This window comes from Orycteropus afer, unplaced genomic scaffold (assembly GCF_000298275.1).
Source record: "Orycteropus afer afer isolate SDZICR_OR568_19922 unplaced genomic scaffold, OryAfe1.0 scaffold00064, whole genome shotgun sequence".
Classification (NCBI taxonomy): domain Eukaryota; kingdom Metazoa; phylum Chordata; class Mammalia; order Tubulidentata; family Orycteropodidae; genus Orycteropus; species Orycteropus afer.
Window position 1 is genome coordinate 4566171 of NW_006921651.1, and position 14243 is coordinate 4580413.

The following is a 14243-nucleotide window of genomic DNA, read 5'->3' on the forward strand; positions in this document are numbered from 1 at the left end:
AAACCCTTGCCTCTATGCCTGTGGGTATGGTCCCATTTTGGAGTGAGTTGTCTGTCATGTAGAGGGTGTGACTCAAGTCTCCACTCTTATCCCAGTGACCACACCTCACACCCTTGTACCACCACTCTTTAAATAAGGAGAGTTCTCTTGAGGGTGTGGTTTGCAACCAATACACACAAATGCTCTGGCAAGGTTTGCTCACTTGTTCTGGATCCTGCATGTGGCTCGTCATCATCTGACCTCTGGTTCCTGGGATTTGATCCAGCAGCCTATCATCTGACCTGACTTGCCAGCTTCTGCAGCCTTGTAAGTGAGCAGCTTGTCATCTGACCTGACCATTTGGGTTCATAAGCCCCTGCAACATGAGTCAAGAGAAGCCTCCAGACTGATGCCTAACACAAATTTGGGATTTGCCAGCCTCCACAATCCCGTGGGCCAGTTTTTTGACAGTTTTATGAGAGTTCTGTGAGATGCTGCAGCTAATTACAGAATCCACAGGCAGAAGAGGAGAGCATTGAGGGGTAGAAGAGGAGGCAATGTTACAAACGATGGAATGGTACAGCAGTTTGGAAAAGTGGGACATTTGGGACATCTTTAACCTATGCCTCATAGGAACCAGCTTTGTGCTGATCCTTCTAAAATAAATTATTCATACATAATCCAATTGAAATATGGGCAAAGTCCATCACAGTTCACACAAAGGAAAATGCAAATGGCTTTACATTTATAAAAAAAAGTAAAAAGCAAAACACTGAGGTAGCATTTTCATTTGTCTAAATGCCAAATGGTACTGAAGGAAGAAGCTGAAGCTGCACTGAAGGAACTGAAGAAGAACAAGGCTCCAGGAATTGACGGATGACCCACTGAGATGTTTCAACAAACAGATGCCAAGAAATTTGGAAGACAGCTACATGGCCAGTTGACTGGATAAGATCCATATTTGTACTCATTCCAAAGAAAGGTGATCCCACAGAATGTGGAAATTATCAAACAATATCATTAATATCACACACAAGTAAAATCTTGCTAAAGATAATTCTAAAATAGTTGCAGCAATATATTGACAGATAACTTCCAGAATTTCAAGCTGGATTCAGATGTGAACTGAGGGATATCATTGCTGATGTCAGATGCATCTTGGTTGAAAGCAAAGAATACCAGAAAGATGTTTGCTTGTGTTTTATTAACTATGCAAAAGCATTCGATTGTGTGGATCATAACAAATTATGTTAACATTGAAAAGAATGGGAATTGTGGTAGTTCAGTTTGTGTGTCAACTTGGCTGGGTCTGGTTGAATGGCTGGGCAGGTGGATGTTGTATTCCCCATGATGAGACTGGTAATCAACTCCATGGTGGAATCTATTGTGACCAACTGAGCAACTGCCTTAGGGAATGTGGTCTGCTTCCTGTATGTAAGCAGAAGCCTTGGGAATGGTCTCTAGCTTATGGCACACTCGGACCCTGCATGTAGCCATGTCATTGTTCAGCAGCCTGCCATGCTCCGCTGACCTTGGGACTTACAATGGACTTGAATTAATGGCCTGCTATGTGGTTTGGTAACATTGGACTGTGCTTTTACTTGTCAACTTTGGGCTTCTCAGCCTCAGCAGCCAGTAGCTGTCTGAGTCACGAAACACTGCTAGCTCCAGTAGGCTGGGAGCAGGAGGTAGAGCTGGACCCCGAGGTTGAGGGGCTTTCACCCAGCCCCTAGCGCCTGGCACTTTGAACTTGGACTTAAAGCCTTCAAACTGTAAGAGAATAAACTCGTTTGTTAAGGCTATCCCATTTATGGTACATTCCTGTCAGAGCAGCACTAGGTAACCAGAACAGGAATTCTAGAACAAATGATTGTGCTCATCAGGAACCTGCACATAGACTAGGAGGCTGTCATTCAAACAGAACAAGGGGATACTGCATGGTTTAAAATCAGGAAGGGAGTGCGTCCGAGTTGTATCCTTTCACCATACTTATTCAATCTACAAATAACCCAAGAAGCTGGACCATATGAAGAACATGGCATCAGGATTGGAGGAAGACTCATTAATAACCTGTGATACACAGATGACACAACTTTGCTTGCTGAAAGTGAGGATAACTTGAAGCACTTACTGAAAATTAAAGACTATAGTCTGCAGTATGGATTATATCTCAACATAAAGACAATGAAAATTCTCACAACTGGACCAATAAACAGCATCACAATAAATGTAGAAAAGATTGAAGTTGTCAAAGATTTCATATTACTTGGTTCCATGATCAACACTGATGGAACTGGCAGCAGCAGTCAAGACATCAGACTATGTATTGCACTGGGTAAACGTGCTGCTAAAGACCTCTTTTAAAGTGCTGAAGTGCAAAGATGTCTCCTTGAAGACTAAGGTGCACCTAACCCAAGCCAAGGTATTTTCAATTGCCTCATATGCACGTGAGACAATGAACAATGAAGACAAAAGAAGAGTTGATGCTTTTGAGTTGTGCTGTTGTCAAAGAATACTTAAAGTATCATAGACTGCCAAAAGAATGAATAAATCTGTCCTGGAAGAAGTGCAGCCAGAATGCTCCTTGGAAGCGAGAATGACCAGACTTCACCTCACCTACTTCAGTCACGTTGTCAGAAGGGAGCATTCCTGGGAGAAGGTTATCAAGCTTGGTAAAGTGGAGGGTCAGCAAAGAAGGGGAAGGCTCTCAATGAGATGGACTGACACAGTGGCTGCAATGATGGGCTCAGGTATAGCAAGGATTGTGAGGCTGGCACAGGACGAGGCAGTGTTTCATTCTGTTGTACACAGAGTCACTATGAGTTGGAGCTGATTCGATGGCACCTAACAACACAAGTGCCAAAGGAGAAGCTCTGGTGGCACAGTGGTTAAAGCATTCAGCTGTTAACCAAAAGGTTGGCCATTCGAACTCCCCAGCCACTCCATGGGAGAAAAATGAGGCAGTCTGTTTCTGTAAGATTTAGTCCTGGAAACCCTATGGGCAGTTCTACTCTGTCCTATAAGGTTGCTGTGAGTCAGAACAGACTCAATGGCAGTGGGTTTGGCTTATTTGGCAAGTGCCAAAAATCAATTTGACAATAGTATTAGCAAGAGGCACTCTCATAAATTATTGCTGGAACTGGATGCCAGTATGTCTGGAGGACTATATTGATCAAAATGCTAAATGCATATATCATTTGAGCCAAGAATTGACTTTTAGGAACTTTTCCTATCAAACATCTGCACACATACTGAACTGGCTACCAATAAAGCACTAGTTTAAAGAACTTATGCTATTTCCATATAATGGAATACCATGTAGACATTAAAAATGAGCTGGTTCTGCTATGGTATGAGCTCTAAAAGTTGCAAAACACTGTGCATAGCAAACTACCATTTGTGCAAGGAAAAGGGTGGAAAGAATATACATAGTAGTACATCTATAGATGCTCTCTCTGGAAGGAGACACAAGAAACAGGTTCCAGGAAATAAGGCTCAGATGAGGAAGTCTAATTTTGACTTTTGTATGATCAGATGTAACAAGTACATTTGAAAACAGAAAGCATGAGGGGTGGGGATGGGGGGAACACAATGCACTCTCAGATATAGCAGTTTTCAACATCAGTTGCTCATTTCACAAACAGCCAGGCCCCATTAGAGGGCAGTCAACTGGCCTGGGATGGGATCCTGGGTATCACTGTTTTTTTTTAAATTCTCCCAAGATGATTCTAATTTGCAGACAAGGTTATGAAGCACTGATTTAGACCAGGGGATGGCAAACATCTTTGTAAAGGACCAGTTAGCAAATACTTTAGGCTTTGTCACTATGGTGGTAAAGTGTGTCCCCACATAAGGTCTCTCTCGTATTTTTTTCCCCCTAGGTCCTTTAAATATGTAAAAACCATTCTCAGCTCCTAGGCAATACAGGCAATACAAAAACAAGCCATAGGCCAACCCACACTTTAGACTACGCAGAGATTGGAATATAGCCTGGAAGACACAAAGAGACAAGATGTGGCTAAGAAGAGCTGCCGAGCTGCCACCAAGAAGCCTCTACAGTGAACTTCCCAGATCTGGACCTCAACCCCCAAGTTACTCCGGTCTGAGTGACAGGCAGGATGGATATGGACTCACTTGCAATAATAATCCCAAAGACACATTGTAAACCAGCTGGTTTTATTTTATGTTAAGATGTATGTAACTTTCCCCATGCAGACTGAAGTGACTATGTTAGCACATGCAGTGCATTTTCTTCCTAGAATCAGTTATGTGGACATCCAGGTTACTGCCAGATTAGTGAACACTGAATCCAAACCAGTGGAGACTAACCCAAAAACCTACATCTCATCCATGAGAGCTTGGGACATACTTTCCCATCACAGGGACAGCCCAGCCTCCACAGAGCTCACTGATTCTTCCTTCCCCACCTGCTGAATAAGCACTGCCAACAGTGAACTCTTTCAGCCTTACTGTCAGCAGCTGACCCTAGGTGTCATTATCTCTGTTTACTGGTTTTTATCATTAAGCCCAACGTTACTGACATCTTAGGTTCTTAAGGCGGCATGTGAATTGCTCCATGTACCAACTACCAGACACAATAATCTTGTTAGAATGCTTTTCAAACTCTACTATACTCAAGTTTTACCGGCTAATATACTTTACAAAGGTAACTTCCATGTCCATTAGTACATATATAAGTTACTTATAAACTCAACTAATGTAACCTAATTCCTACCAAGGACTGAGATTTTTAATTAAAGATAGTTGCGGTTTGCTGCCTCCCTTCATTCTTGACCAGTGATTCCCAACCATTTCAGAGTCAATAAAACTAACTTTGTGTTACAACTGCTACCAAGACGGAAATCCCAAGTAACATGTATTTTTCAGATTAAATTAACATTATTTTGTTCTCTAAATGTAAAAATAAATGAGAAAATGCAATCTTCAATATTTTAAAAGCTTCTCTGGGAATCAGTGATTTAAATTATAACATTAAAGAACTTAGTACTAGTTTTAAGGGTCATCAAAAAGTGTCTTTCAACAACAGAAAAGTTCATGCTTAAAAAAAAAAAACCAAAATACCTATTATAAACTTTATGTAATTGTGACAAAATTACAGACTACAAATTATCGACTGAGCCGTTCCCAGTTTTGCCTGTAACAGAACTGTGAATTTTATCCTAAAAACGTAGGTAGGTCCATGGTTGACCGAAAACGTCAGCCCCAGACCCAGTGAATGAGAACGACAACACGATGCACACAAACACACGTACAAACAAGCCCTTCTGGCCCCACCAGGGCTGTGAGGGGGTACAATGCACACCTGGCACACAAACACACATACAAACAAGCCCTCCTTGAACTGCCCCCACCAGGGCTGTGAGGGGGTACAAAGGATGAAATGTGAATCATGTAGGAAAAATTCTCCTTCAAGTAGATTATAAAAACCCATACATGCCACCTTTATTGTTTCAGGCAACAGCCAAAATTTAATCGAGTGGGAACCTGCCTCTGAAAATTACAACAAAAACCAATAGGAAGTAATTTAATATAAAATATACAAATGTCTCAGTTTGAGGACTTCCACAGTACAGGCAGAAAGGGGTAATAGTCAAAGCAAATTTTCTTAAAAATTAACACTCTCCTCCTTAGTATGTCCCTGCTACTCAACACTCAAAAACAAATCTGTACAAAATGAGGAACACAGAAAGGGACCAGAGAGGATGTTACGCTGCAAAGTCTTAGTATCTATTCTAAGCTGCTGTCTTCACTTAGACCTTCCCTGAAGAGACTGAGGGTTCCAAGTCCACTGAGGAAGGTGAGTGATCCTGGAGCATCACCCCTGCTTCACCTCAAATGGCCCCGTCACTCACTGTCAAACTTAATGGAATTGACCTGGACAGAGATGGCACCTCCCCGGTAGCTGCCCCGCTTCTTCTTGGTTTTCTCATGCCGGAAGGATTTGCCTTTGGTGAACTTCAGAACCTGATTGGCTCGTTCCCCCCAGTCTCCAGCTGCACCTCGCTGGTAGGGAGAGAGAGGTGGTGACCACCCAGAAGCCCAACACCAGAGCCCTGTCACCTTCTTCGCTTTCTACTCCCTGCTCAAGGCAGCCTGATCCCAGAGAGCTGCCCACCACCCTAACCCAAAAGCTGTCCTCTCTCCCACTGTTCCACCCTCAAGAGTTAACAGCACTCTCTCCTCACCTTGGCATCAAAGGAGTTGTCTGCCATTCGCGCATCCACCTCAATTTCCTCTTCCCTTACTCTTCGAAATGGGGATGATGCCCTCTTCTCACCCTAGAGAAGAATACAGTAGGGAAATTAGAGGGAGTGGTCACACAACAGAAGAGCCCTCCTGAGCTGCACACATGTGCACATGTACCAGGTCAAGCAGAGGGCGTCAAGACGAGTGCCAGAAGATGAAGTGGGAGAGTGGTATGGAATAAAACTCAGAATCATTAGGAAAAAAAAAAGGGAAACCAGGTGGAACCCCTGAGACTGTGGCCCCTAGCTGCTCTTCAGTCTGGAAATTGAACCTACTCCTGTGGCTTCCAGCCAATCAAAACACAGGCACAAGAGCTGAACATTTACATTAGGTAGATACACTCCCTGGAGAATAGAAGGGCTGTGTATGCACAGGGAGACAGCTTGGGGGGCAGGAATGCATGGAGGGAAGGACACAGGGAAGAGGGAACTATGGGCAGGAAGTGGGAGGGGCACTGTAAACTGCAGTCAATGTCATGAAACAAAGTGTATGTGAGCTGCTGTATGGAAAGTTAGTTTGCTCTGTCAACTTTCACCCAAATCACAATAAAAATTAAAAAAAAAAAAAAAAAGATGAGTGTCAGATTTTTCCCTCTCCTCACAAAGCACTGCCTCCTGAGAAGAAACTGAAGACAACTTACTTTCTTCCTTTTTGGAAAGGTGTTGGGGGTCTGGAGCTTTGGCTTTTTGACTTGAGGAGTCTCTGCCTCCTTGGGAGCCTCACTCTGCTTCCGTTTCTTTCCTGACTCAAAAAAATGAAAAGTTAGGCTCAGGAGCAGTTTCCTCTCTTCCTCCCAGTTTCCCATGCTGAAGGGCTACATAACTTGAAGTTAGTGGTGGGTATTCTCTCCCTATCGCAGCCTCTAGGACTATATCCCATCCTAACTGTGAGGGGTAAAACCCAGAGGGCACGTTCTTTACATACAGACCTGGCTTGGAAAGTTGCACTGCACCCTCTTTCTCATTGTGGCCTCCGCCTGTTTTTCCATTCTGGACAGTTAGTGAAGAGGTGCCATTGGCCTTGGGGGTTTGCGGTTTTGAAGTGGTTTTGCCCTTGGCCTTCTCCTCCTCCTCCTCCTCACTGGAGTCATCAGAGGAAGAACTGCTGCTGCTCTCAGCCTCTACTTCCTTTTTGGAGGCTGGCTTAGAAGGGGCTACAGCTGCTGCTGCCTTCTGCAGCATCCTTTTCACTGGGGGTTTAGATGTCTTCTCTTCCTCTTCCTCCTCCTCCTCACTGCTGGAGCTGTCAGAATCAGAACTGCTATCCTCACCCCCCTGAGGGACCTTTTTGGCAGGCAGAGATGAAGCTGCTTTAGCCGTCACCTTGGACTTGGGGGTGGCCACAGTCTTCTTTGTCATCTCCTCATCCTCCTCTTCGCTAGAGCTGCTCTCCTCCTCACTGGAGCTGCTATCAGCCTTTCTGGGCAGAGGCTTCTGGCCACTGCCTGCAGGTTGCTTGGGAGTTGCACCCGCCTTAGCTGCAGGTTTTTTGGTAACAGCAGCTGGCTTACTGGAGGGCGTTTTGGTGGCACTAGCCGGCTTGGCAGGAGCTTCATCCTCAGAGCTGTCAGAGTCTAGACACAAAGGAAACAGAATGAGAAACTCCCCAAAGCAGATTCAGGGAGGTCCTTGTAGCAGCTGCCCAAGGGAGTAGGTATCCCACTGCTAACTATTCACCTGTCTTACCTGAGCTTTCTGAAGAACTCTCCGCCGTCTTCTTTGCTGGAGTGGGTTTAGGGGTTGCTTTAGAGATGGCTGCTTTAGCTAGGGGTTTCTTTTCTTCCTCAGAACTTGAATCTGGGTAGAACATGTGGCATTATACTGGGCCCAGACCTCTGACCCAACCCGCAGAGCAAGAATGAGGAGGACACAGAAACACATGCCAAGCCTTAGCTCGGCCTTGCTTCAGTGAAAAGCAACAGAGGCACCAAAGCAGTTCTCCATTCCTGACTGCTTATACCCTCTCCTGGCCCATTTTCAGGGGGGACATTGCATCCCTCAGACTCACCAGACTCATCGCTGCTGTCCTCACTGCTTTCTTCGGGCTGTTTCTTCTCTGCAGATTTCTTGAGGGGCTGGGTCACCGGGGACTTCTTTGGTAGGGGAGCAGCAGGTGGGGGGACCGAACTATAGGGACCTGTTTAAGAAGAACAGTGTGGTGGTTTAACAATATGTCCACAAAGTCTTTGCTACTGGCTCCCTTCTACAGGTGTACCTTCATTCCCCTTCCCTTGAGTGTGGGTAAGAGTTAGCAAATCTCTTCTAATGTACAGAACATGACCGAGTGGTGGTGGGTCCAAGACTGGGACATAAAAGGTACTATGACTTCTTCTGTGCTCTTTCTTAGAGAAAGAAACCTGGGCTGGGAGAAGTCAGCTGTCATGTCATGGGAACACTCCAGCAACTCTATGAAGTCTGCACGGTGACTGCAGAGGTTCTTCTGCAACCGGGCTCTGCCCAGTCGTGCAGCTTGACTCCCCATGTCCAATCACCTGGTTTTTTCTTTATGGGTTTCTTCGGCTCCTCCTCCTCACTGGAGGAGTCTTCACTGCTGGAACTGCTTTGGGCAGGGGTGGCGGCAGCTTTCACTGGGACCTTGGCCACAACTTGCTTTGTAGGTACAGCCTGTGTCAGAGAGAGAATCGATTACCTCACGAAAACACTGAGACCCAACTTAACCTGCCCGGGAACAAAGAGTCACACCCCCCACCCCGCACCCCTTCTCTGGTCAGTTACAGTGCAGACCTTCTGAGGGATGGCTGCTGCCTTCTCATCCTCGGAGTCATCGCTGCTGCTGCTACGGCTGCTGCTGCTGCTTCTGTTACTGCTGGCTGCCTTGCCATTGGCTGCTTTAGGTGCTGCTGGAGCCTGTGTTCCTAGAGGAACAGAGAGCGCAAGGTGTAATAAGGAAGTCAGAGAACCAGGAAAACCCTCCCTCCAGTTTGCTCAGAAACAGGTATAATTTTGTTTCCAAATACACTCTTCATTGCTGCAGTGATGACTTCTGTTTACTAACCTCTAATTATGAAACCTTATTCCCCAAGTAATAAAAAGCTTCATTAAAAAAAAAAGGGACAATTATCAATTCCAGCTCAATAACCAGTACCACTCCACTCATGCATTTAATGAACCTAACGAACACCACTTTCCAGAGCACCTGGTCCCCAGCCCAGCGTCCTGGAGGGAAACTGTACCTGGCCTGGCTGTGGCTTTGGCCTGAGCTTTAGCTGCCACAGGTGTTGTCTTCAGCTTCTGGTTCTTTGGGGCTTCATCCTCTGAGCTCGAATCAGAATCAGAACCAGAGCTTTCAGCTTTCTTGGGGGGAGCTTTGGCTGCCTTGGCTTGGGGCTTAACTCCCTTCTGTAAGAAAACACACAAAAAGAGAATCAGCAAGAGCTCCTGGGTACTCAAAGGGCACCCCAGTGTAGAAGGCATTCTAGGCCCCTGTTCTTTCTTTAGGGAGTAATTGAATAGCAAGAAAAGAAAGCAAGCTAAGCAGAACAGCAGATGAAAATGGCAACAAACACTTAATGAGAAGCAAAAAGTTCAGCCACTTGATATATTGGTTCTGTCTTTGCCATTCCCTGCCAAGAAAACACACTCTTACTCTCAGACCCCCAGACGGTGTCCTAGAAAAGCAAAACGGGTTGAATTTCCTCTACATCTGAAGCCCCACTTCACCCTCACACATCCCCTCCTAGCCTCTACCCCTACTATCTCTCAGACAGTCCCCAGGTTGTCTTTTCCAGTCATCTGTCCTGCACCTACCACCACCCTTGGTGTCATAAGCTGTAACTTAAGAATTTAGGTTTCTTTCTTTCCAATTCCATAAGCAACCGCTTCCCTTCCCAGAACTGTAAACCTGGACAGGTTTTTTCTTTTTGTCCTCCTCTTCCTCCTCCTCATCACTGGATTCTTCACTGCTGCTGCTCTCTGATGCTTTGGCTGCAGCCTTTCCAGGATGCTGAGGCAGACTGGCCCGCTTGACAGCAACTGCTAAACAACAGCACAGGCCCCCAGTAAGAGTTAGCAATGTGTACAGACAGGCTACAAATTCTTTTCCTGGAACCACTCCTTTAAGCCCCCATGCTCTGCCTTACCAGCCTTCTTAGCTGGAGGAACTTGTTTTTTTTCCTCCTCACTGCTGTCCTCACTGCTGTCACTGGATGAAGACTTCTTCTTAGCCTTCTGAATTACTGGCCCGTTTGCCTGTGACTTCCGCTTTGGGGCCTTGGTAGACCTGCTAAAGTAGATAATGCTAACTTCTGGGGTATCAGGAGTTTCCTAAACCAAGTAACACAGCCCAGACTACCCCGAGGAAGAATAAAGCCAATGTGGAACAGGGAAGGCTTACTTGAGCCAGAAACTGTAGATGTCCAAGAGAGAAGAGGCGTTGGCATCCTGATGGGTCTGTAGAAGAAAAGAGGAAGAGCTAGGGAAGGGAGTTTTAACCTAGGAAAGATCAGCTGTTGCATTATTCTACTTGTAAATGCTACCTACCAATCCTGAAACTAAATATGGCATTAACGTTACACTTTCATGAAACTTGTGCTTGCACAAATTTGCAGTAAACATTTCTGTTTGCATACTCCCCAGTCTGTGGTCCCCAAAATTTAGGCTACTTCTGTGGTTTGTAGCACCACCTGTCCTCAGCCTGTTTATTCATAATTATCAAAACCTTAAAACACATGCATTCCTACTTACGTTAATGAGCAAGGAACAACTTTGAAAACAAATGCAACAATGGCTGCACCACTTGAAGAATGTAATCACTGTCACTGAAACGTACATGTAAAAACTGTTGAACTGGTGCATGTCTTGCTATGTATATTGTAATCATTAACAAAACAAACAAAATTTAGGAAAACAAGACAACATGCATTCCCTTTACTCTGGCAATGTGTTATTTACTAATTTATCCCTACCCATGAAACAAGGGCATAAACATTTATACAAGAAGGTTTTTACTACAAGGTGGCTTGTACTACCAAATCACTAGAAACAAGCCCCTAAAAGAAAACTGATAAATAAGCTACATTATGTAAAGAGTATAGCATGGCATTTGCTATTAATAATACTGGTTTAAAAAAGTATCCAGTGCCATTGGGTCAATTCAGACTTGTAGCTACAGACCCTATGGACACAGCAGAATTTCCCCTACAGGGTTTCCAAACCTGTAATCTTTACAGGTGCACACTGCCACATCGTTTTCTGGCAGATGGGTTCCAACTGCCAGTGTCGGTGAGCAGCCACACACTTAACCACAGCACCACAAAGGTTCCTTAATAATACAGATACAGATTATTAATGGGTGCAAACAATGGTACGGCATTATAACACACAAGACTGCAGACTAAGGTGGGAGGAAGTGAGAGGGGAACTGCTGCATTGTGGTGAGCTGTTGTATGGAAAGTGAATTTGCTCTGTAAATTTTCACCCAAATCACAATTAAAAAAAAAAAGACTGCAGACTAAGTCAGATGAGTAGATGTGAAACCCACTTCTGCCAGTTAATTATTGTATGGTCCTGAACATAGCACTTCATCTCTAAGCCAGTTTTCTTCTTTATAAAAGGGAAATACTACATATCCCATCAAGTTGTTGATAGGATAAGAGATAATGCATGTAAAAGGATTAGTATATGAAGCTTATAAACTCCACATAGTTTTTGTCTCATGAGACCAAAGAAGTCTAACTCTGAAAGACCCAATTCCATCCAACCCATTCTAGAAACATTCTCTGCAGTCTAAGAGTCCATTAAAAACCTTCCCAATTTAAAAAAATAAAAAAAGGAGTTTTATCAGCTCGAAGGGCAGGTTGTTGTCCCAGCTTAAGGAAGTTCTTTCTGAGGTTGATCTAAACACCTCCTTTCAAAGAGATTCTGCTACAAAGAACAAGCCTGTCATGTTACTGTACGTGGTAAAGACTTCCTTTACCCCTTCTCCCCGGTAGTCCTGTTTTCTCCCTTCATTGAGCGTAGGTTCCAAACCTGTTATCTTATACATATTTGGAGCTTCCTAAATTACCGTAACTATAGCTACAGTTTTTTACTCGATGTTTTCTGTACGTCAGGCACTGGAATTGCTACTTTGTATATATCTTACCGAGGTGGATGGCGTAGAAGTAGAAATACTCAGAGATTAAGCAAACCACCCAGATGTTAGAGCCTGGTGTCAAACCTAGCTGTATTTGATTCCATAAGCCAAAACTCCAAACCCACTGCTACGCTTGCTGGGTAGGGTCATTCATTCCGTGTCACTTATCACTACAAGCAGAACCCTGCCTCTACTTTCGTTCATTTTCTTACTAACAAAAATCGCTGCCTTCATTTCTGAAGCAATTTAACTCATCTCTGAGTCTTGGATAACGCGACTGAGAGTTAGTTGAAGTCACACTTTGCTTCAGCCAACAAAAAGCCTGAGAGGAATCAGGGGCTGCCAATACTCTTGGACACCACGCTCCCTCCTGGAAACCAGGAGGTCCACGTGACTTGGACCACGCGGGTCCCACGCTGCAGCGGCTGCATCGCTCTACTCTAACCTCTTGATAGAGGCACGGAAGATCAGGGCTTTCCTGGGTCACCGCCGAGACCGCGGCACAAAGGCCCCGCAGACACTCCCCTGGCGAAACCCCACACACTCCCTCCCTGCCCGGAACCCTAGGCTTGTGGGGGCCGAGCTTTGTGGTCGACCCTCCCGGCCTGCACCCCAAGTCCGGGACTTACAGCGCCTGTCGCCTTGGCGAACTTGTTAGCCACCTCTGACAGTTGGTTATCGCGCAGGAAGCCGAGCACTAAGGGATACAGGTCGCTAGGAACCACGCGGCGCAAGCCGGCGTCCGCCATCCTCCAGGATGCACGCGTCACTACGGTTGCCGACGCAGTACGATTCAGAAACTTGGGAACCTGAGGGGACGGGCTCCCGTGACGTCATTGAGCCGCGCGGGCGCATGCTGAAAAAAAATGTTTTGCAAAGCGGAACCGCCTCCACCTCGGAGGCAGGGTCAAAGCGGAATCTGCAAATCCCTTCCGGTCCTCCGCGTGTCGCCAGCCTGGTAAGGGCGGAGTCCGCCGGCCGTCACTTTGCGGGGGCGGAGCCCTGACGTCAGGAATCACGCCCTCAGCCGTGGCGGGAAAACTCCTGCCTTCTGTTGGAGGTCCTTTTCAGTTTCCCGCGTTTCAGCTGGGATTCAGATTACAGGGTAATGAGTGAACCAGCCTGCTAGACCTGTCTAGACTTGGTCACAAGACCTTCCTCTTCAACAGCCCCCATTCTCGTTGCAGGTTAATTTTCACTCTTCATCTTCACTGCCTCCAATACTCAGGGAGGCTCTTTCTCAGATCCCACTCCAGCCTCCAGACTCCCATGTCCTCAACAGAAATTCAAGTCATCCGTGGTCAAGGTGTTAAGTCTCCAAAACTGCCCCTGTAGTGACTGCCCTTGTACTTCCCACAGATTGACAACACATGCTTCTCCCCCAAATTACTCACCCTTAGGTCAGCTCCACCAAGGAAAATCGGTAGTGCACCAAACCTCTGAATCAAAGCAATCCCTTCAACCCTTACTCCCAAAAATAAAGCTTTTACCTCTTAGATCAGAGCTCACAATGCACTCTATGGGAGAACTAGGGAACCCCTCCCTTTGTCATGTATAAGTCCAGTACCAACGCCCAGGTCTACCAGAGAAATTCCAATTTCTGACATATTCCAATCCATATTGGCAGATGACAGCAATCCCTTCAATCCTACACACTACCCCTTGATTTCTTCCCCTCAATGCATCCTCAGGAAGAGCAAGAATGCACTTCACGGATTTCCTTTCCCTAAAGAGGCACTCCCCCTCCTAGTTCTAACTCCAGCAGCTCAGTCCTCCCCAGAGAGAAGGTGGCCCCATCTGTCCACATACATGCATTCTTTAAACACCTGACTGCTGCGTTCCAAGAACTGTGCTCAATCTAAAATGGTGTGATGGTGCAAGAACAGAGTCCTAGTTTAAAGAAT

General features: G+C 45.6%; 1 protein-coding gene across 1 annotated transcript; it reads right to left on the reverse strand.

Annotated features, from left to right (window-relative positions):
• Nucleotides 1-5844: 5844 nt before the first annotated feature.
• On the reverse strand, nucleotides 5845-13088 carry NOLC1 (nucleolar and coiled-body phosphoprotein 1). The gene is made up of 13 exons (XM_042780833.1): nucleotides 12969-13088; nucleotides 10600-10655; nucleotides 10346-10485; nucleotides 10108-10238; nucleotides 9440-9605; nucleotides 8991-9121; nucleotides 8738-8870; nucleotides 8254-8382; nucleotides 7932-8042; nucleotides 7175-7819; nucleotides 6887-6987; nucleotides 6186-6278; nucleotides 5845-6003 (listed from the first exon to the last, which is right to left on the reverse strand). The coding sequence occupies exons 1-13, from the start codon at nucleotides 13086-13088 to the stop codon at nucleotides 5845-5847; spliced, it is 2115 nt and encodes a 704-aa protein (XP_042636767.1).
• Nucleotides 13089-14243: the final 1155 nt, after the last annotated feature.